The 25,101-nt window shown below is 36.4% G+C and overlaps 1 protein-coding gene across 7 annotated transcripts in view; it reads left to right on the forward strand.

Annotated features, from left to right (window-relative positions):
- LOC145691002 (uncharacterized) overlaps window positions 1–25,101 on the forward strand; it is a 143,114-nt gene that overhangs the window by 109,978 nt on the left and 8,035 nt on the right. For 5 of the 7 annotated variants that reach the window (XM_081766485.1, XM_081766487.1, XM_081766484.1 and 2 more), the window contains 2 exons: window positions 17,356–17,463; window positions 23,224–23,783. In XM_081766485.1, the coding sequence (XP_081622611.1) occupies window positions 17,356–17,463; window positions 23,224–23,783 (668 nt within the window). Of the gene's footprint in view, window positions 1–15,945; window positions 16,013–17,355; window positions 17,464–23,223; window positions 23,784–25,101 lie in introns of those variants that run through there. The other 2 variants (XM_081766489.1, XM_081766488.1) reach the window with 2 other exon arrangements.

Genomic DNA, 25,101 nt, shown 5'->3' on the forward strand with positions numbered 1-25,101 from the left:
ATGGGTATGGGTTTCCTGTTTCCTCTTTTTTTTTTTTTTTTTTTTTTTTTTAATTCTACCATTTCATTTGTTCTCATCACCACCATCTATCTTCTTTAGTCTACACAGCATAACCGTAGAACGAAAAACTGAAAGATTTCATTTCATTTCATTTCATGGTGTTCCGGTCAGAAACAAAGCAGTTTCCTCCAGCAGCACCCTTTCGCTACTAGCGAGACATATGTGCCCCACAATCATTTCTACTACAGCCAATGCTAAAACTGCTTTCACACCGTATCACCAGTAGGAGGATTGATGTCAATGAACAAATACCTCACATTAAACTGTTTGGGTTCAATATAACAGTGAAGTGGTTATAGTTACTTGTCCAGCTTCTGTAATAAAAATCACATTGCGAATATTTTTTATCCGCAAATATAGAATATTTATTTATTTCATGAATGCTGCATACATGTTCCAAGCAAAAATATGTACACTCATGTCCAAAATCATTGTCGCATATCTATAACTGTCTTCTTGTAAGAATATAATTTGATTATGATTTTGCAGGGTAATTTTAATACTATGTGTACAATAGGAAAATGTATATTTGTGGTAAATTTCGTAGGAAAAGAATTATAAATATGAAAATCATAATGAGTAAAATTAAATGTTGCTAAATGTACAAGAAAGTTTTATTTTCGTTTTTATTGTTCTTATTTACTGTTCTTTTGAGATGAAATTTGCCACATATATGTCTTTGCCGATTTTACACATAATAATATTATAAGAAATACTGGGCGAATTTGCTATCAAATTATATTCCTACAACAACATATTTATAGACATGCGACAATAATTTTGGACATCAGTGTACTATCTCTCTTCTATCTTTCAGAAAAGAAATGGCAAGAAAGTATTTGACTTTTTTTTTTTACAAGTTCCTTATTCAAAATAACCAGACACTACTGTCGTTCGTTATATATATATATAATATAGGGTGTAACACCGACAACGTTTGGGAGGTAATTCCTGACTCCAAGATAAGACCAAAAACATAGACCAACATGGGTGCACAAATGATTCCTTTCGGAGTTATAGGGTGGGGAAAACGAAAAAATGAACTTTAAACGTCCATAACTCCAAAACTATGGGACCTACCGTAGTCGGGTCAAGACTTCACATTGGAATCAATATGTGTGCTATCCAAAAATATATGTTTCAGAATCCTGTGGTACTCACGCAACAATTTGTTTGGCTACGGGCATATAATTTGAAGTAATCATCAACTATCTCAATAAAAATTGTTGCGGAAGTACCACAAGATTCTGAAACTTGTATATTCACGACTGTATACTGAAACAGTCGTGAAATGAAATAAAGTTTTTAGTTTAACGTACCTTCATTATATCCTATATAAAGCAAATGTAATAGCTCATTAAACAAGAGAGGTAAAACAAACGAATGCTCACCAAAATCACCCAACAGCGCGCTCTTATTAGGGTGTACATTTTATTATATAATGAGTATGATATTTTTCTTATCTGTTCGATAGCGAAATCGTACATTAGTTTTGTCTCACGAACTGTTTTGAAACAAGTGAAATCTTTCTTCATGGTGAACAGAAAGTGGTTTACAATAATGGTTATCTAGGAACTATAAGGAATCATATTTGTAAAGGAGTATATCTCAATTGATAATGGAAGGTTATTTCACTTGAAGTTTGTGATACTGTGGCAAAAAAAAATAAATTTGACGCTCACAGTGATGCCAGATATGTATATATTAAAATGCTAGGTTTATATGTTTGTGGTCAAGAAATATTTATATGTCTGTGGACGTTTATATCTTTGTGGCCAGTTTTTTTACAGTGATATCTTGGAAACCACATTCTCTAGAAAGGTGCCGTTTTCACTGATCGATTGCAAATTTTGTGTAGATTGTTCAGTGCTAATTGAATATTAAAAAATGGTCATTATTCCTTTACTACATTTTTTGGGAGATACACTGGAAATATTGACATTTTTAAAAGTAAAGCATCATATCCTACGAGTTACACATTCCAACGCCACACATTTGTATACGGGGTCAGTATATCTGTCTGGCGTTTGTTTCATGGCCAAATGGTAATGAAAAAAGAAGGATAACTATTTCTCCAGTCTAAGATGAAGTTTTATTGTTTGGAGTGTTTTGCCCAATGAATACCATATATCACTGACATTATGATTAATTGTGTGTGTAATGTATTTGCTTACTACATACTGCATGCAAGAAGAAAGAAAACACTGATCATATATGAATTAGAAACTCCAATCGGAAGTAGGCTCAAATCTTGCAGACAGTGCGAGATATTAAAAAAAAAAAAAAATAATCGAAAAAATCTCCTCTTTATAATACCCCTTATTACCTGACCAGCGAACGAGTGGGGGCGGACGGTTTTTGCAACTAAAATACAAACAACAGTGTTTCTAACCGGATTACTTGTAATTAATCTTTCACAGTTATTTTTGTCCTGTTCGTAATAAACCACTTCACGCATATGTTCAAGTTAAGACAAACACAGTTTCAAAAGTTATAAAAGTTATTTCCTGAACAGTTTAACGGACTGCAAAGAAAAGTACACACACTTTTCATATTAATTTCGCAATAACTTACGAATAAACTAACCTCGGTGTTGTACAAAGAAATACTAAGAACTTCGTAGCATTCGAGTGTATGGAATTCCTACTTCTCCTATTAACAAAACCCTAAATTCATCTTTGTGAATAAAAGTTATACTTTGGCAACTGCTCTATCATTGTGTACAGGAAGTTCTATTATGTAGTTTTGAGATAAGACGTTTTCGAAATTGCGATTAGGTTGGACCATGTGATCTCCGATCGATTGTGTAAGTAGTGTCTTGAGTAACAAAATTCTTTTGCATTGAAATCATTTTCGGATGTGCTGCAAAAGTCCGGTCAAAGAGAAACTGATAATCTTTCACACTCCTAACCGCCTCCGAAGGAGACTTGGATCCGCCCCTGATTGAGATGATAGATAAAGATAACTCTCTCTAATATCTAACCTGTCATTATTTAGCATGGTTTGGTAACTTAAAAAATCCAGTATTTCTGCCTTATTTTGAAAACTTTATTTAAAAGAAATATACCCAATGTTACATTGGAGGCGATAGGGGAGCGATTAAAGTTTAAAGTCGGGTGCCTGAAGATTGAAGGTTCCTTGTTCTTCCAAGGAATTGAACTCCAGTGAAATTCAGAAAAAAATGAATTACGTATTAAAAAAGAAATACAAAATATATTTCCAAGGCAACTCTTACAGGCATTATGTTATTATAAAATTAATGCTACTTCTGAAGTTGGTTAGAGTGAACAAATAAATATTTGAATAACAAAACCACTTGCATAAGTTTATCAAAGTATTAAGTTTGAAGAACGAAATTTGTCTTCCACTCTTATTTCATTGCTCAAAGATACCAGTGATAAAGCAATTGGCCAGAAATCACCCGGCCGCTTCGTACATCAATTCACGAAGAAGATGATGAGTGCCAATGTTATCTACCTAAGTTCAGTATCAGAAAAAAAAAGAAAAAAAACTTGCAACTATATGTAGAATATTTTAATACTTAAGACTTGAAATAAAAATACAGCTGTTTGAAGATGATTGCCTTTGTCGTTGAATTTCATATGTAAATAACAATACAGGACTTTTCAGGTAGAGGAGGGGGAGGGGCAGGTTTTATTAAACAAGACCGTACATCTGATATGTTTGAACTATATGCAACTTGTGCTTACGGGCTAAACTCAGTCCTCTGAAGTCAATCGACAAATGATTATGTATTACAGACACAAAGATAATACTAGGCTACCAAGTTTTAAATTATATTGTATATGAAAACAGATAGTAGAATTAATTCTATCACCTGAAACCCAGAGTCTGAAAGAAATTCAGAGAGAGTTCAAGTGAAATTTCTGTACTCATAAATAAAAGTTGTGAATTTATTATGTGTTGAAGCAATGATACTTGCGCTTACATTACTCATACGCTGATGTTTCATCAATACTTTTATTCCACATTTACCAAAAGGCTGGATTTCGATAATAATCCTAAAATAAAGGTACACTATAGTAAGATTTTACATGTCAACTCCAAAAGGCAAGCTATCCAATCCCATAGCCCTTTAAAAATAACGAAGGAAAAATTTCTTCTTCACCTTCTTTTAACTCAAAGGATTCACATTCATCAAAAAAAAATAAAATGAAATGAAATGTCTTTAGTTTAACGTCCCATAATTATTCTCTTTATGCTAGAGGAGACAGATGATTAATGAAAGTGAAAGATTGTAAAATTAATTTTTGAGCTCTCACTGGGATTTCAACCCAGAACCACGTACAACAAAGGCACCGATTCATGCGCTACCGAATCGACCAACGGAGAGGACTTCCACAGTTTTCAAGTGGAAAGGTATGGGAATTCCTCCTTGGCTAAAACTCGAGAAAATAATTTATTTATCAACCTATAAACATACATTTAAAAGAAACACAAGCATCGCGAGCCTTGATTTAAACTTACAGTTACAAGATATTGCGCAAGTCTCTAAGCTAATCAACCCTTAATTAATCTTTCAGTCATTGGCATCGTTATTCTTGCGTTTTACAGGTTGCTTCTGTCTTATAATGAAATCAAATAAAACGTAGTTTTTATACAATGTGCTTAATACATGGTAGAAAGTCACTTGCGTGCTATGTGGTTGTTAAATTATTAATTTCCATGCATATGTCATTATGCACAATACATCTGCATTACTGCAGGAATAACCATTCTTGCATTTAATAACAACTATATAATTTATGGCGTTCTTTATTAAGAGAAGCAGTTTATGCTACTTATAACATGTAAACTGCAACTCTTAGAAATCGTTGGATACACTACAGAGTGACGCTTTCCGCTCCTCTGACCCACCGCGCTTACCAAGAAACTGATGTAAACACAACAGCAGCGCCCTCCGCAAAAAACACACTAATATCCTGGTCGGGTAATACCGATTTTTACCAAAACGTCCTTCACTTGTATCTGTAAAGGCACATATACAGATGTTGTGAGAAATGACAAGGAGATCCATGCTCATATGGGAATGATGCGCTGTGTAGAGAGCGCAGGTTCAGCTAGTTACTTCTTAAGAAGTCATAAATTTCATTTTTTAAAACTTTATCTATATAATGTGTACTACAATTGGTAAGTTCGCTGTATCTATAGTTTCAAAATTGTAATATGATAAGCTTCATATATATTTCTTTTGATTTCGTCGTCCCTAGTTCGATATCGAGGCATATGAGTGGTGGACAGCATCATGTCTGCGGGTTTTCTCGGGATTCTCCCGTTTCCTGTCACATTTCACAAGTTGTTTTCAATGGACATCTGTCTCACTTAGCCTAAAAGGCATAAGCGTGGGATATAAAACTGAAAGATTTCAGTTTATTTTTCTTTTCTGCTTATATGAAAGCATCTTAAGACGCTTTTAAACAAGGATCAGTTTTAAATATGAAAGTTTTATGAAATAACATTAATACATGACCTCAGGAACAATCATAAGTAGCAGAACCATTATTGTCTTGCGAGTTCTATTACCAAACTTTATGATTTGAAAGTTAACTAGCCTTGTGGTAGCTGGGGGCTCTTCCCCCAAAGCCCCGCATTTGCATCAAGAGTTAATTTCGTGCATTTGCTCTTAATATTTCCTGGATTTAGCCAGCTGACGGCTTCGCCCCCAAAACCCGTTTTTGCTCTGCCTACAGCCTCGCACCTCCTAAATCACAGTTTCACCGAATTTGAGGTTTCTTTTACTATTTCAACTATCTAAAAGATAAGATTTTGTATTGTAAGGAAACGCCTTTTAAATCACATGGGAATTTCTTGATCCTATAGATCCTTCAAAACCTAAGCATATTCACTTTTGGCTATTTTCCTGTGGGTTAGTCCCGGAAAGCTACAATCATACCAAATTTCATCGTTCTAATTCTGCCGGAAGTGGCGAAACATTTTGGGGAGTAAATGATGTCCCTTATAAATAACATGGGAAAGTTTTTTAGTTCCTCAGAAAACCATTCTAAAGTTGGAAATTTTCATTTTTGGGGATTTACTTGTGTAATGTTAACGAAAACGTACAAGCATACGGAATTTCAAGTTTTTATTTCAATTGTAAGTTCCTAAAATACGAGATTATATGTTTAAAAAAAAGTCCCTTTAAATAACGTGGGTATTTCTTCATCCTATTTTTAGACAACCAAAAAATTAAAAATATTAACTTTTGGCAATTTTCCTGTGGGTTAGTCCCGGAAAGCTACAATTATGCCAAATTTCAAAATTCTATGTCAACCGAAAGTATCCGTTACTTTATGTCACTTCATGTAGTTTTATATATAGTTACGATATACTTTTCTATCGCTATTTGTAGTTGTACAGTACTGCATATTCATATTTTATACTCAACCAATAAACCCTGATTCTCCAAAGAATCAAGTTTCTCAGATTCAGATCCTGCAATTCAGATGCACATTTAGTTCTGTCAAATAAAATTAAAAAAAAAAAAAAAAAAAACCTGGAAAAAGTAGTTTAAATTACAAATAAACATAAAAGTACTCACTATTGCTCTTTTAAATTTTATGTAAGATTGTTGTAAAAAATACAGTTTGTCAATATTTTGTAGAGAACTTCCAGCATTCTCAAGACAGAGATAAGCAGTATAGAACTTAATGTTATACTCGAAAAGAAAAACATCGTACTCCATAGGATATACTTCTTTAATCTTTTCTTCTTCAGCTTTTGGCGGTGATGGAGAAGGTATCAATGATGTTGTCCCAACTTCTTTTCAATTTTCCAGTTTCCAAATTTAATTTTGATGCTCTGGTTGGAATGTAAAAAGCCTCGTATGTCTGCTTACTTTTATCTTGAGAATGTTGAAAGTTGTCAAGGAAAATTCGATAAACTATGTTTTAAAAAAATCGCAAATAAAATTTTGAGAAGCAAAAGTGAGCAGTTTTGTGTTTATTTGTAAGATTCCTTTGAAGCAGTTCATATTCCTATACATTTATATTATTGTACTATGTACACTCATGTCCAAAATTATTGTCGCATATCTATAACTGTCTTGTAAGAATATAATTTGATAATGATTTTGCAGGGTACTTTTAATACTGATACTATGTGTACAATAGGGAAATGTATATTTGTGGTATATTTCATAGGAAAAGAATTATAAGTACGAAAATTAGAATGAGTAAAATAAAATGTTTCTAAATGTACAAGAAAATTTTATTTTCGTTTTATTGTTCTTATTTACTGCTCTTTTGATATGAAATTTGCCACATACATGTCTTTGCCGATTGTACACATTTTTACAATAATAATAATAATAATAATAATAATAATATTTGATATATGATACTATTTTCCTTATGATGATCACTTTCCTTAAGACTATGGTTGCGTGAATGTGTCACCGACTGGTGATAACGAACCTACCGGGTCCAGGTGGGCAAGCCATCAACACTCACTGACCCATCCACCAAACCAATCATCCCCGGAAAATCGAACTCAAATTTTGACCCAAAAATGTGAAGATTTCCAAGCCTCCTTCATTCTCACTCACAGCCCGGTGTCCAGATCTGCAGCTCACCAGCCACATCCCATCGCGAGATAAGTTGCGTACCACCAAACTACCGATACAAGACACCGACCCAAGACTGGAACTGACAATGAGTGCTTCGGAGATCTTAATGTTGGTATTTACTAACCCAGACAAAAGAAAAAAAAAATCTCTCGAACTGGATTTTGAATAGCGCAACGGAATTGAATTTTGTACACTAAATGCCTAAAATGAATTTAGTTGATTCTAACGAAGTGGATTTCTGTCAGGTCTGCTATTCCAACCCCGGTCACACTAGGTGAAATCAATTCGTTGGTTTTAAAGCGATAAACTTTTGATTGCTATTCACTGTTTACGTACTTTCAAAATTTCGTATACTACATACTAACAATACACAACTGAATTTCATTTACTACTTAATACTAAATAATGAGCTTTGTACTTGAAAAGAAAAGGTTTTGTTTCGGCCCGTACATTTTATTTGTACTAATTTTCTGTGATAAGAAGATAAATAAACACAAGAAAATAATTTTTTAAAAAAATGTTGCAATGTTTGGTAATTGGGAATAAAATTTTAACCCATCTGAATGAGAAAGATGAAGTACAAAATTGAATAAAATAACATTCTATCGTCTTCCCATCTCGTGAGTATTACTTTACACGCACTCAATTTCTATTGAACATTAGGCAACTCTGCGTGTTATATGACATCTACAAATTATTCAGAATGAAGACAAATTAATCACACATTAAATACCCTATACTACATATATGCATATACATCACATTTCACTTCTGTGTGCTATATACTAATTTTCTTTTTTTCTCTTGTACTATTCTCGGTCGTACTAATGTTGTGTTTTCCAAGTGGTGCCAGCATAGAGGATTTATACACATTAGGTGACCTCTTTATACAAGCTTAGGCCTGTCCACATTTTTCCCTTCCACAACAAATCACAATGACATGGAGAAAATACACACACAAGGAAAATATTCAATAAACTGTACTTAACCTAAAATCCCTAAACCTAACTTAACCTAACACATATTAAAAATCACTTACATAGATGAATTTTTATTTTTGTTTAGTATATAGCCTGCAGTTTTTGTTAAGGACGTATTGAAACGAATCCAGTTAAATTTTATAATTTTCTAATTAAATGGCCAAAAATTACTAAATTATGTTCTCTGAAATTTAAACTTTTATTTTCTCACGATGGGAATCCAGAATACAAAACGAATATTTCACCATTGACAAACATCTCCCATTACCAATAGCCGTATATGGCACCCTTTTCATTAATGTGACCCGAAAATTCATGTAAACATTAGTCTCATCAGATCCAACCTGAAGTAAATCTGAGCCTAGAAAACAGTGAATAGATTTGCATTGTAATAGCGAGCAGTACGTGGAATTTTGAGGTTTACACATCTAACATATATAGTTTGGGGAAATGTATGTACCCGGAAGGTACACACATTTCACGGTCGGTTATGACAATCGTCAAGACACTGAAACTTAAGGAAAGACACTCCCCCTCCCCCATTGAGCGAGCAGTGCTAGTCACATCATGAGCCTATATACGAAATAACTCAGGGAAAACGACGCAGAGTTTAGAACATTATGTTAAGCATCACAACTCTAATAGAGACACACATCTTAAATTCAGAACGATGAAATTTAGCAGGTTAAGTTCGTCCGAAATAGAAATTTGGATGCATAAATTAGTCACTTACTTGGTCAGTTCCATGGCATACAACTATACAAACTTTACCAAATTCCTTTTATCCACTTGCCTGCTGGCAAGTTTCCCGGATATCTCAAAATAGTCAAACCTGGAACCTGGACTCCATGCTTTCTTCACGATCTGTGTGACAACGTGCTTATCCGACGCCAGCAGCTTGCTCTCTCGAACCACTGCACTGTGAGCAAGTCAAACTAATTTCTGTTGCGCCGCAGTCCTCAGGAGTTCATACTCCTAAAATGGTCCACTGACAGCTAACTAAACTGAAATATTGTAGTTACTTTCTGTAGACAAGACGCACTGCACGTCTGCTCATGGCGGATCCACTAACGAAAAGAACAAGAGAACTGGGAGAAGATTCCCAATTGGATTATTTACAATGACGTAATGATAGGATGATCTAAGATCAAAAGGACCGAAACTCTTCACGACAGCAGAGATTGGAGATGCTCCAATCACAGACAATTTAGATTAAACAAAGAGATGCATCATGAAGCTATTATGGCTGAGTCTACAAATGTGAAATTTTAAAGAAGATTTATGAAATAAAAATTTTGATTTCTTTTGATGATCCCCTAAACCAAAAATATCCATGAAAATACACTGGAAGGGATCCAAAATGACCGGATATGACATTATTTTCTAAAATAACACTAGATTTTGGCTAAATATATGAATATTATACAATATATATATATATATATATATATATATATATATATATATATATATATATAACCATATATTTTCGTCTAAATACACTTAAAATCATTATTTCAATAGAGTTTACGCAAAATTTGCGATCTACATAAAAATTGGGCAAACAAATAATTATATTTTCAAAGTTCAATAAATATAAAATTCCTACATATATACTGGTTGCTCAGAACTTCCGGGCCATGTTACATTATACCATGTATAAGGTAACAACATACTAACATTATAAGAAATACCGGGCGAATTCGTTACCAAATTATATTCCTAGAACAACATATTTATAGACATGCAACAATGATTTTGGACGTGAGTGTACATAACTGTGCATTGTTAGAATGTACAAGAGCACTTCTGCTAAAACAAAGGGGTCACGGTGGCTTAGTGGTAGAGCGCTTGCCTCTAGTGCGTGGGGTCTCTGGTTCGATCCTCAGCCAAGTAAGATTGTGGTTGGCAACCTTGTGTCCGTGTACTCTCGTTTTCTTACATTCTCATTCCACCAAATCTTGCATCAGCATTCACTTGGCTTAGCATAAAGGCCATAACCGTGGGACGTTAAACTCAAAGATTTTATTTTTATTTTTTTTTTTATTTCTGTTGAAATAAAATGCGAACTGTAACTCCGAAAGATTTACATTTACTCTATCGTTAGCAATACCATGCGGTGCAGCTGTAAAGCTTTTTTTTAATAGTTTTTAAGGAGTTTGGTTTCTGTATTTACCCCATCTGTCTGTGTCAATCCATGTTGCAGAAGAAATCTCAGGAATTAGTTGATGGATTATTATCAATTTTGACCAGAATGTACAGGGTGAAAACTTAGAGACTGACAGTTCATTAATGAAGGTTATTCCATTTCTGGTTTTAACGTTGACTACTATAACAAAAAATTGGTTTCTTAGCAATAAATCCTCCCGTGGGAAAACTACGCACTCTCCATACGTAGGGTAACAAGAATAAAAGCAGATGGGACAAAAAAGATGTGGAAAGAGGAATAAAAAAGCAACATTTACACAATATAAAGCAGGTTAATGTGATAGGTTCAGCAGAAACAAAGAAACAATAGGAGATTAAAGAATCTTTCTTTATTCATAAATATAAACTGGCTTTAAATCTGGTTTTTGGCAACATTGATGAAATCTGGTTACCTACCTTTGATGTATATTTCGGATCTGGCAGTACTCATGTAACATAGACATCGTGCTTCCTTCAATTGAACTCATTCTTTCGCACTACGCTCTGGGTGTGGTGTTTCAGCATCGTTTACGTTATATTTATTCACTCTGTGGTATGTATTCCTTTTTTCTCCCATCCGCTTTTATCCTTACCACTAAAGACGGAACTTCGAAACGTGTGGAGAGTGTCTAGTTTTCCCACGGGAGGATTTATTAGTAAGTAACCATTTTTTTGTTAATTTGAATTGTCCTCTCATGTACTTACATAATAATGTTGATCATTAGTTTAAAAACCGTAATAGATAGAAGCAGTTTCCTACTATTTATTAAGCTTTTCAACAGTACGTTCCATCTCTACTCGAATCTCTTTATTAAAACCGGAAGCGGCAGAAATCTCCTGCCACTTCGGTCTCAGTGTTAATTGAGAAAGTACCAACGCCATACTAACCAAACTCCTTTACATGGTATACACGTAACATAGTTATTTGTTCCTCTGAATATACCCATATTGAAGAAGTAATCAAGTCGGTCAAATCGTAATTGACTTAGACGACAAACTGGGTAAAAATGAATGTAATTTAAAAGGAACACATACTTCACGAAACAGTAGGGGATTTAGATTTCTGGGCTTTCTGCATCTAAGGCCATTTAGCCCGTCACGATTTGAGGGATGACGTCCCTCGGCGAGCACATATTACGTAGAACAGCGTTTTCCATGCTTCTTCCAAGTGAGGACCAAGTGAGAATGTCTTTAGTCTGAATTTTCAATAGACCACAGCAGAGCCCTGCAACCCCAGGCCCGAAGACGGTCCGGCCCGGATGGATCTGAATTCTGTGCCCGGCTCGGCCCGAACACTGTAAAAGACGGATCGGAAACTACTGTTGGCAACCAGTGTTAATCGTAATGTGTTTACTTCTACTACTCTTATTACTACTACTACTGCTACTGCTATTATTATTATTATTATTATTATTATTATTATTATTATTATTATTATTATTATTATTATTATTATTATTGTTACTAATACTATTACTACTACTACTAATACTATTACTACTTCTACTACTATTACTTCTACTACTACAACTGCTACGACTTCGCGTCAGAGTTGACATGTCTGGTGGTACATACTTTACAATCTAAGTACAGAAAAAATCGAAGAAATACTAGTTATTATGGCCGGTCCGTGTAGAATGCGAACCGATGCTTGACGAGGGGCAACGGTGGCTCAGTAGGTAAAGCATTCACATCTGGTGCTGGAGGTCGTCGGATCGATCCCTCCTCGTGTTATGTGAGCTTTGTGGTGGACAAACACCGTAAGCGTGGGAGTTTTCGGATTAGCCCGTTTTCGTCCACTGTCTTCATTCCACCAATTCATCCATCATCATCCATACGTCTTGAGCTGTAATTGCCTAAAGAACATATGAGAAATTCAAGTCCTTGACCTATTAATTAGAATTTGGTCCGCTACCATTAGACCACGGAGGCCGAAACCATGAACTGGCGTGTTCATAAGATTAGCGCAATTTGAAGTAATGTTCAATTAGCACGGCAGATTCCAAATCATATTACATGTTCCTGTATTCTTTATAATTCGATGCTACAATAATAATAACAAAAAACAATGATGAAATAAATCACCCAGACCCCAGAGTCGATAAAGTGTTCCTGGAACGGTTCGTAACAAGAAAATAACAGAGCTATATGACGGAATACGAGGCAGTAAATCAAAACAAAATCTACAAATATAATTGTTGAACGAAAAATACCTCAAAAGTCCCCTGAATGAAAAATGTATAGATATCAGCTATCAAAACACTGTGCTCATGGGTTTCTTCGGGTTCTCCCGTTTCCTCCCACTTTCTTCATTCCACCATTTCATTCATTTCTCATCATCACCGTCTCCTTTAGCCTAACCGGCATAACCATGGGACGTAAAACAAAAAGATTTCATTGTTTTCATTACTATACTAATACGACAGCGATTACCACTACTGCTATTACTAGTAAAACGAAAACAAAACAATGAAAATGAAATCTTTGAGCTTTACGTCTCATAGTTATGCCGACTAGGCTAAAGGAGACGGTGATGATGAGAAATAAATGAAATAGTGGAATGAATAAAGTGGGAGGGAACAGGAGAACGCCGCGAACCCGCCACACGCTGTTTGTCCACCACAAAATTCACTTGGGGAGAGCTCGGATAGAACCAGGGACCCCATACACCAGAGGTGAACGCTCAACCACTGAGCCACCGTTCCAGGAACACCTAATCGACCCTGGCAACTTGGTGATTTATTTGATCATTATATTTTGTTATATTTGTAGCATCATACTATAAACAATACATGAACATGTAACACCATTCGATATTTGCCTTTCTAATTGAACATTGCTACAAATTGCACTGATCTTATGAGCACGCCAGTTCATGATTTTGGCCTCCGTGGTCTAATGGTAGCACCAAATTCTACTTACTAGGTCAATTACTTGACTCTATCATACGTTCTTTAGGTAACTACGGCTCAGGCTGTATGGATGATGATGGGATGAATTGGTGGAAATAAACCAGTGGAAGAAAGCGGGACCACTCCAGAAACTCCCACGCACACGGTGTTTGTCCATCACAAAGCTCACATAGCATGAGCAGGGATTGATCCGACGACCTCTAGCACCAGATGTGAGTGTTTTTTCTACTGAGCCACTGTTGTCCCTTGTAGATCAAGCATCGGTTCACATTCTACGCAGACCGGCCATAATAACTAGCATTTCTCCATTTTATTCTATACTTAGAAGGTAAATTCCAGACACCTCTGACGTGAAGTCGTAGCAGTTGTAATAGTATTAGCAGTGGTCATAGTAGTAATAGTAGAAGTAGTAGTAATAGTAATAGTATTACCAGTACATCGCAGTCTTGAATAAAGAGTCAGTTTCCCAAACACATTACGATTAACATAGGCTGACAGTAAGACCGTACGAACACGGCAAAGGTAGAGATAGTGGAGGACATTAAAAAAACAAATAGGCTGACAACATTAGTTTCCGAACCGTTTTTCAGAGTATGCGGGCCGAGCCGGGCCGGCCCGAAATGTGCCCAGCCCGGTTAGGGCCCGGTCCAGTTTGATATTACTTGAAACGGGTCGGGTCGGGCCGGGCCGGGCACTAGGCCGAACCGGGCGCGCCCGGCCCATGCAGGGCTCTGGACCACAGTAATCTTCTCTCCTTTGAAAGCGAATTTATATTATTACTATCAGAATATCGGTTGTTCGCACGGGGAGAGTACATTTCATTTTGTAGACATAAAGGGGTGAATTTGGATTTAAACAGCATCGGAAGTGTCCCTGTTCGTCTCAGCAACCCCGAAAATTATGGATTCTTCACTAATATTGTTCATTTCTGATATATATATATATATATATATATATATATATATATATATCCCGTCTCCCTCCCCCAAGTTGCGGGGCTGAATTTGGATTTAAACGGCATCGGAAGAGTTACTGTTCGTCTCAGCGACTCCGAAAACTGTGGATTTGGCACTAATATCGGTCATTTTCAATCATTTTATGTATCCCCCCCTCCCCTACGTTGCACCGTCAAAGTGAAACGATGAAAACCATTCCAGGTACGAACCTAATGTATGTTGAAAATTTCCTCGAGAACGATCTGGTGGATCAAGAGCTATAAAGTCAGAAAAATTGTCACTTTCATTTTTATGTATTCTTATATATCTGCACCCTCCCCTCCCCTTCCCGTAACTTGTACCGTCCCAGGCCAGAAATTTAATCGAGATCGGTGTGGTGGTTCAAGTGGTATGAACACTTTCAATTATATACATAGATAGATTATTTTAAAGTTTTTAGCCTATATTAATAGCAATATACTAAAATTTTCAAAGTTGAATTGATTAAAATTCCCGTTAGTTTATGTTGGTATTAATATAAGGAAATAGATATTACTATTTTGTAATAATTGAACGGTATCAAAACAAACGAATTGGATAATATACTTCATAAAACATCAGCCCTGGGAAATAAAATATAAGGTGCTTTCTTCGTAATTTCCGAATGCTATTTGAGATTCTCAACTTTTGTGTGAGATACGAAATTCACTTGAATTTTTCAAACTATTATTTAAAGAAAGTTGGCCGCAATGGCAGAGGTCGAGGGCCAGTTGAGAAACCAGCGACGCACTTAGGCTAGTTGTCGCCCAGGGCAAGAACTTGTCTTAGCGCAATTCCCTTCCCTGACCAAGCAAACAAACTAAAACGCTCCCCGGCTACACCTGATATTAGCATCACACAGTAATTCTTCTATTCCATTTTTTCTTCAAATGGTAAAGCTTCACTTTAAAATTGCAATACATAATTTAATTTTTAGTATAAAATGAAACACCAAACTAATTAGTATTTGATTGCCAAATAATCTCAGAGTAGCATCCTTGACATATTCTTATAGTCTTATCATAATAACTGCAAATAAAAATATTTTTGAATTATATCGGGATGTGTATATGTATAGAATGAATCAACAGTATGTTGCTTTAGAATAGAATATTTAATTATGGCAAACAGTCAAGCTGTTGTCTCGAGCATTATGCTCGGATATTTTGCAAATCTTTTAAATCGATTTAATGAAAACACAAAAAGTTGAAACTAAAAGTTAACTTCGCTGGTTCTTTTGGTTGCAGAGGTTTTTACAGTGTCCTCAAGAGATAACTTTGAAGTTAACTTCTGCTCTATGGATATGATCCTAAGGTTGGTGAGTCGTTGTTATCTTGTTAAGTTTCTGAGGTAATTTTTTATGATCTTAGCTAAAACTCCTTTTGTTGTCCCATAGTAAACATAAATATTTGCCCAGTATTGTGCCCCGCAAATCCGGCAACCCTCTCGTAGTTACGTTACTGTGAAAAACGCGGATTTAGGAAATTTAGTACACAAATTAAATTATTTCTCTGTGATTTATGTAGTATTAAAAAAATAAATAAATGGTACTGATGAGTACTGTGATTCATTTGTCAATTGTTTCATTGAAGTATTTTAGATGGTAGCAACTATGAAGTAAATATTTTTTTTCAAGAAAAATTAATGATGAGTAGGGGTGAATGAGCATCACTTCGTTTTGAATAATTATAACCCTTAGAACTTTCTTCTGTAAGTTAAGAGCATTCTTTAAATAAATAAATAAATAAATAAATAAAAAACTACTTTAGAAAAATGAACGAGAATTATTAGTGTTAAAGAATGCAATACTACTACTAATATTACTTAAAAATACTTATACCAATCAAAGTAATGTTTAAGCAAAAATTTGAATCTTCTCATTGATACGAGGGTAATTCAGAAAGTAATGCCTCCAAGGTGATATCTTTATTTGTGTTGGACAGGTAGCAGCGATACAGGTATCAGTGAAAAGCTTGCAATGTTAGCTACATGTGGTGGCATCATTTTTGAACATTATGGGCAATACACTTCCACCAACGCGAAACAAGATTTTTCATGGCGTCGGCGAAGAATTGTGATGGCTACTAGCAACTCCATTGTCGAACTGCTGCTTCCACCTCTACGTCACAACTGTAGCGTTGGTCCTTAAGGTGATCCCTAAGTTTGGAGAAGAGCCAAAAGTTGCAGGGCGCAAGATCCAGACTGTAGGTAGGATGAGGCAGAATGTCAACAACACTGGCAGCAAATCGGACAACTTTGAATTTTCTTTTGGCGGAATTGAGCACGTGTGGCGGTACTCCATCGACCGGATCGTAATGGTGTATCCAAGACTCGTTGCCGGCGATGTTCCATTACTCTGTAACGAAAAGAGATAGCAAGGTGAAACAAGTGACATTCTATAGCTTAAACATAAGTGCATTAATGATAAACAGTTCAGAATGTTTGCAGTACTATTGGCCAAGTAGTGGGCTTGGAGGCATTACTTTCTGAATCACTCGTACTAGTTAATGGAGTGTGGCACATCTCCGAATTTTTCTGCATGGGTATATCTGTAAATCTCAGATCAAAATACGTGGGTCTTACTTATTGTTAAACAGTCAGTAAATGTCTTTAATTCAAGAACCGGAGAGAATCTTAATTTGTTTTCCTTATTTCAGATGAGATTGCAAACAATTTCATAGAAATCGTTTACGATGACGAAGTTGCTTCTAGTTCCGCGAATAACGAAGAAAATTTCTCCGATGATCAAGAAATAGAAAATATAGGTAAGTTTTAAATCATCAGTACTCTTTTAATTTATATAACTCGGATGTTAAATGTGTTTGCTTATGAATAGCATTGTTTGTATATTTAACGCGTGAATGTCGTATCAAGTTCCTTCTATTTTCTGCGAGATCCACGGGAAAGTGATCTTCCTGGTGGCATCAGGAGTCAAATTTGAGATTTAGAAGAGAATCAAGGAAGAACTGATTTGATGATAGAATGTGTAGAAAATGAGCGAGAAAAATCGTATTGTTAAAACTAAGGTTTGTGCCTTTTTACATTATATATTCAATGTATTGTCGGAGTGAATAACGTTTCTCCCGAAGTAATTAAAAGTATTATTCAGAGAAATACAGGAGAATTCAGCTGTTAAATGGATTATAAACTGTTATTTTATTTTCTGTTATTTTGTCTTTATATTTCATATTGTCCTTTTCATTGTAGAAAGTTACGTGAAAACAAATTCGTGGAAAGAGTGTGTTCAGTTGTTTGCTCATGAATTTCATGGTGTCAAAGTGCCAGCAAAGAGTACAATGCAACGATTTGTGAGAAAATGGCGTGTGACAGAATCTGTTTCGAACAAGGAAAAAAAATCCGAAACGTGTCCATTAACAGAGGTGGAAAAGACTTACGGGTACTTCCAACAGGATGGAGCAATTGTCCATACAATCCGCCGAACCATGGATCACATTTACAGAGTTGTCAGCAGAGGTCAGTCGGGTGTCGGACCTAGCTGGCCCCCCGGTCACCTGATCAGTCCGTGTGCGATTACTTTTTGTGGGGAAACCTCAAGTCTAAGGTGTATCGCAACAACCCTCAAAGTCTTCAAGAACTTCAGCAGAACATTTCTGATGAGATTGCAGCAATTCCAGCAGCCCAGCTTCGATCTGCCTTCTGCAACTTGCTGATCAGGGCTCAAAAGTGCCAAGAGACGAATGGGATAATTTTCAACATCTGCTATAAGCAGGTTAGCGAACTATTTCCTTTCCTTTGCTGTGTTTCTTTGTACCCTGGAACTCTGTTCTCCAGGCCACTTTTATTTGCTCCAGCCTGTATAAACTCTTATGGAATTTAACTTAGTTGTTACACGTTACAGCTGAAGACGATGCTTTTTTTTTTTTTTTTTTTTTCAAATACCTTGGGTCTTGGAACTAGAGAAGTAACCATTTTATTTCTTGCTAATGACTCATTATCATGTGTTACTTTGAATGAAGGAAACTGATGGAAGGGTTCAGCGATGTTATGTGGGTTTGAAATGTTTTTGCTTGTTGGTGGTAACTTAACCGCAAAGCCTAGTCGGTAGAGCGTTCACTTCTGGCGCAAAAGTCCTTGCATTTAAACCATGGCTACGCGATACCGAATGCGCTTGTTTTCGCTGAGTTCTTCCGTCTTCTGCTGCATTCGTATTCCTTTCTTTCTTACATAATCTCGTGCGTTTAACAAATATTTTTTACCTTAAAAAATCGAAATTAAAATTCTATTTACAGAATAAAATTAAAGAAGTCTACAATTATTACTGAAAAATTAATGCTGTCACCCATTTCGAACATTTTAAAAGCGCATAGCTTCTAATGTATTGAAATTTCATTTCTTGTCGATAGTATGAAATGTAAATAGTTGTAATTTTCCATAATTGTTTCCCAAGTGGATCTGTATACCAACCAAAGATAGTTTTGTCAAGCTTAACAAAAAGTGCAAAATAAGTCTCTTGAAAACTGCTCTTGTTTATAAAAGAATACATAATGATCACCTTTGGCTGTTGCAGTGGTCTCTCCAAACAGTTTGATGAAAACTAAGCGTAGCATAACAACAAAATGTACTTCTTTTATAAGGAAGAAAAAAGGAAAAGCTTGGTGAGATGAGTGTAGGAGGGCGAGTCACTTTTTTTAACTAAAAGTTACTTTTTTAAAAATTTGTCGCTAAAAGTTATTTTTTGGGGAGGTAAAGTGACTTTTTCATGTGATTTGAGTTTTGTATTGGCAGTTTTCTAAGAAACAAAAATAAATGGGAAAAAGCAGAAACTTGTTTCTCATTACTCTTCTGAAAGCTTCAGTGAAACAGTCAGCTTTATTCTCACTTCAGCTTCTATTCTTTCTAAAGTACAGTGGATGGTTGGTGGATGCTTAAGCTATCAAGATGGGGTTGAGAACCCTTCTGTGTCTATTCTTTCTTCTATCATCATAGTATTTTAGTTTTCTCTCGTAATAGTTAACGCTCCACTCAACGTTGTGTGTGTGTGTTTCTATGGTCCATCATGTTCGTCTTTTGTTATGCTTCTTGTATGTTCTTCTTAAGAGTAGATGATGAATTTGAATATTTCATGGCTTTGAAAACTCTCAATGCTAAGTTATATATAATGTCTGGGATGAAGAACTTCGGAAATAGGCCGGAACTGGTTCCACTTACTCAGAAGCTTCTTACATATGCTAAGTCTGCTTACCGTAACCAGAAAGCATACTTAGAAGAAAGAAAGAAAGAAGCTCAAAAAGAAGAAGTAAAGAACAAAATATGAAACAAAACAACAAAGAAAGATGTGATGGAGAAATTAACAAAGGGAAAAGGGGGCATGCAGAGATTTTGGTCAATTATTCGTGTGCGTTTGGTCACTTTTCAACTATTTACCAGAGACCAGATCACTATGAGGCCTGCTGTAGGAAGCACTGACTTCTACTTCGCCCCGGGCGCCAAATTTTCAAACTACGGCTCTGCCAGTTACAAAAGGAAAACAAATGCATTGACGTAACGCAGGAAATCATATAGCGCAGTCATGTTTTTGATGCAATTCTAATAATAGTTTTTATATTTATCTAGTTCTCCTAATTCGTTTCCATAGTAATAACTGCTAATGGCTGGTACCCTTCCGTTTGAATGAACGAGAAATAATTCACTCTCTTTTTAGTATATTTCCGTCGTTCTTGTTTAAGTGCTTTAGGTAGATCTTATTTAAGATGGCCGAAAGTTCATCGTTGTAAATAATAGGTTTTTAATATCTTCTATCATTACTTATAAAGCCCAGCGTCTCGGTGCGTCATACTAATTCCTAATACAAAGGGAGTCCAAAAATAGGTTTTCCTCAGGAAAGTGAACAGCAATTGGGGAAACGAGACAGCGATTGCACGCGCAACACACCTAGACACAAAGTGGGTATCATATCCTGCAGATGGCGCCTGCACAAAGCAGAGACGAATCTCTCAGTCTGATCCTGATAGCTATGGAAAGAAGGCGCGTTTTGACTTCGTGATCAAAGGAGGAAGTGCGAGCGGTTGTCCAGGCGAGTCGGAACAAGTGGCCTGGACTTTTTACATCTGATATTCTGTTGTTGGATGACAATGCGGCGACACAAAACAATATTGCAACTCTTGGATAGGTGCGCCTTTCCCATCCGCCATACAGTCCTGATCTCGCACCGAGTGACTTCCATCGGTTTTCGGCTTTGAAGAAGACTCTTGGTGGCAGGCGCTTTGGAAACAGTTCTGAAGTCACAGAAGCTGTTCGACCTTCTTCCGTATGCAGAGCCCTGAATTTTTCCTGGAAGGGTTTTGAAGCTTATAGACTGATATGAAAAATGTCTCAATGTACGTGGTACTTACGTGGAAAAATAAAACTGTATCCGGTTTTTGCTATTTTTGGTCTTGCATCCCTATCTCTGTCCACAATCGCCTAGGGAAACTTATTTTCGGACTCCCCCTCGTAGCAATCAGCCACGCTAATAGATGTCGCTAGCGTACAGGCAATTTACCAACTTAAAACTATTGTCACGATTTTTACTTGCAACTTAAAACTTGTATTGTCTGGATTTGGTTGTTCAAAGTAGAACAAAGTTAGTAAACATACTTAGGTTGGAGCATTAATACATCCAGAGTAATATAGTCTAACGATTTAAGTACAACTTAAACTGCATTGTTTCGGTTTAATTATTTTTAAATTGATGGTGATAATGCAGAAATTGAACTTGCTTTGCTGTTTATTACAACGTAACTAAAAGAGCTCTTGCCATTTGTGACCATCAGAAACAGACATACAGCACATGATACACAGCGTTAGATCTGGCAGTAATCTCCATGAGTATGAAGCACTCTTCCAATGTTTCTGCAGCTGCGCAATGCCCTGGCGATAAAACTCAGGGGTCTTGGACGCAAAGAACTCGATGTGTACCGCAGGTCTGCCTCATTGTCGAAGGACTTGCCACGGAGAAAGTTGTCCAGGGAACGGAGCAGGTGGTAATCTTATGACGTGGAGTATGGTGGATGGTACAATCTCTCCCAGCCAAATCGATAAATGAAATCAGAGGTCGTTCTTGCTAATGTAGTCTCACATTTTCAGCGCACTCGTGCGTTAACCAACGCTGGATCTTTCTGCTGCAATGTATGTTGCAACTGGTGCGCTGTGGCCTAGCGGTAGGAGCTTGTAACGCACCGCTTTGGCGAGTACTTTATCAGACACAGAGCATGATGAAGAGGTCGTCTTGAAATAAGAAGCATGGTGTCACGTGATTACAATTGTGCTACGCTTAAGATTGTCATACTGGACTCACTTTTCTCACTCATAACCACTCGGCAAAATATAAATCTGTTATGATGCCGAGAAAGCAATGACAAACAAGCAAGCACACCTTATTTTTTGTTGGCTGCCGACAGTATATGGGGTACCCACTTCTACAGTTCTATGGGGCGCACGTGAAAAGTTTTGACTGTTTCCTCGGAAACCTGAAAGCGTTCGCAAGTTCACCACACGTTCGATTGGTCCCTTCTTTATAGCTGCCTTCAAGGCCACGTCATCAAACACCTGTGGTTCCTCACTGCTGTGTTCTCCTGACTTGAACTCCTGTAGTACTGTGTTCTTCACGACATCCTGTTCAAATACTGGCTATTTGCCGATTTTACGGCTGCTGATAGGCCCACCTCGAAGTCATGCAGCAAGCAGCCTTCGATACCTTCATTTTTCTTCGACACTAGACGAGCTGTGTTTGGGCAATTCAATAGTCATACTAGCGCTCCATCGCTTTTCCGGGGGTGTAAGTCATTACGCTTCCTCTCTGTGAGTGCTTCCTCAAATGATACGTCAAACAGGTAGGGACGTTTATAGTTATCTTGTATTACAGCAAGAGTCGTGAACATGTTTCTGTTTTAATGTTAATAGTTGTGTAACCGTAAGTTGATTGATAGTCAAAAAAAAAAAAAAAAAAAAAAAAAAAAGTAAACAGCTAAACTTCTAATTAAGCATAGATATAGCATAGAGGACGCAAGAGCCTACGGCGCCAACAACTAGTTCTAAGCCAATCTGATGAAGATTTGTTTTATTGTTCTAGAGTTCCTACTGCTCACGGAAATCAGGGAAATTTTATAGAGTATATATATATATATATATATATATATATATATTAACATTAACTGTACAGCAGTTTCAACTTAGCCAACCATTATAATAGCTGTTTGGGTTATATTGCTATTTTTTTTTATTGCTGTATGAGCAATCGATTACTGTTTCTCTCTATAGAATAAATGTTCTCATATTTATAAGTATTCGCCGTTATTTTTTTTCTTATTTATGTCAACGTCATCCGATACCTGTCATGAAAGTCAGGGAATTTCGTGCCAATGGTCACGAAAAGTCAGGGAAGTAGATTTCTCCAGATCAGTAGGAACTCTGTATTCTTCCAGGGATTTTATTTTTTATTCTTCACACTTTTCTTTTGGTCTACTCTGAGATCAACTAGAACTATGCGCAGGTCACTCATTGTTTCATTTCTTTTACTTTTATAGGTAATGAATTTCACACCAAAAGGAAACATTCAGCTGCATATATGGGCAAATATGGCATTGGAGAGCGTGCAACTCAAGTTCTTCTTAATATTCTTAAGGAAGAAAAGTTTCGAGAAATCCTCAATAATGAAAACATTTCAAAGAGCAAAAGGTGGAAAAGAATTAATGTGGAAATGCTTAATAGGGGGATCAAGAATTCTCGACAGGATCTAATATGTTCAAGATGGGAAATTCTGAAACAAAACTACTTGGACTTTAAAAAAAGTGTGATAGAAGGATGTGGGAGCTATGTCATACAACCAGAATACGCAGACCAAATAGCTCAAATTCTTTCGGCGGAAGAAAATCCGGGGACACAATCTAACAGTTATAATGAAACATTGCCGCAAGTAGCTGAAGAAAGTGTGGAGTCGGCTGGCGTTACAAAAGATCTAATTAAAAAATGTGAAACGGAAGGATTTATAAAATGTGAAACCGAAGAATTTATAAAATGCGAAACGGAAGAATTTATAAAACGTGAACCGGTAGAATTTATAAAATGCGAAACGGAAGATTTCCAGGTAAATGTAAATTATGTTTTGGTATATATTTTGCAACAGTGAGTACGAAGTGTACTTGAACACTTCCTTCGTATTTCCATCGCTACTGACTTCTTAACTTTTCGCACCTGCTGTGGATTCAAATAAGACACTAATTTGAACGCGTATTACTCATGACACACAGATACGAGCAGACTGCTGTTTCCACTGCTTCGTACATTACGCCCTCTGTTATGAGATTACAGGCAGTATCAGCTGACGAGATAGTCAGCGGGAAACATGCAGCATCGAAAGCGGAAATCAATCGGACTCGTGTTCGAGATTTCGTGCTGAGGAATGCGGGACTCTCTGACGCTGAAGTCGTGAAGCACTTTCAAGAAGAGGGATTGAGTAGTTCAATTGTGTACAGAACATTAAAAGCGGTTCAAAGATGGGGTTTCAGTGAGAAAAAAGAGAAGGGAGAGGAAAGAATAAAAATGAATGTGACGAAAAAAAATCAAAGAGAAGATTGTGTCACTGATGGACGTGAGCGACGAATGTACCATTTCAAGTGCTGTACATGCATTAAAAGTGAGTCGTGATGTTATGAGGAAGTGGCTACTGGAACTTGGGATCAAAAGGAAGACAAGAAAGGATGCTTCATATGCAGGTGAAAAACAAAAAGTCATTCTGAATAAAATTGCCAGGGCCATGTTTCGTGCCTCTAATGATGATAGGGACGTAATAATGGATAATGAAACGTATATTGATATAAATGGATATGATTTTAGTGAAAACATGTCATACTTTAAATCTGATCACATTCCTGTCCCTGAATCCGTAAAATTTAAGATGAGAACTAAATTTCAACAGAAACTACTCCTCTGGATGACAATAAGCAGAAAAGGTCATTCTTGGCCTATTTTCATAAGCAATCAATGGGTATAATTAATCAAATTATATATCAAAATGAATGTGTTCGAAAGAGACATCCCATTTATCAAAGGAAACTATCCGAGTGGTGATTACATCTTTTGGCCTGATTTAACTTCTCACTATGCAATAGGGGCGCAGCAGCTGCTGGACCGGGAGGGAGTGCAGTTTCTGCGCAAAGAGCGCAATCCATCAAATGCCGTCCCCTTGAGAAATTCTGGGGTCATTTAAAAGTAAAAGTATTCCAGCCATCACATAAACCAAAAAATTTAAAAACGAGCCCGAAAAATAATATGTCAATTCAGTGCAAACTACTTCGAACAGCTGATGGGGAATGTGGGTCCAAAAGTCAGAGTCACTGGAGTGCTAATTAGGGTGTTCTTTCTATCATTAACTGATTTCATATGATTGTAGAATGTCTATTCTG

This window comes from Thermobia domestica, chromosome 7, assembly GCF_964235325.1.
Source record: "Thermobia domestica chromosome 7, izTheDome1.hap1.1, whole genome shotgun sequence".
Taxonomy (NCBI): domain Eukaryota; kingdom Metazoa; phylum Arthropoda; class Insecta; order Zygentoma; family Lepismatidae; genus Thermobia; species Thermobia domestica.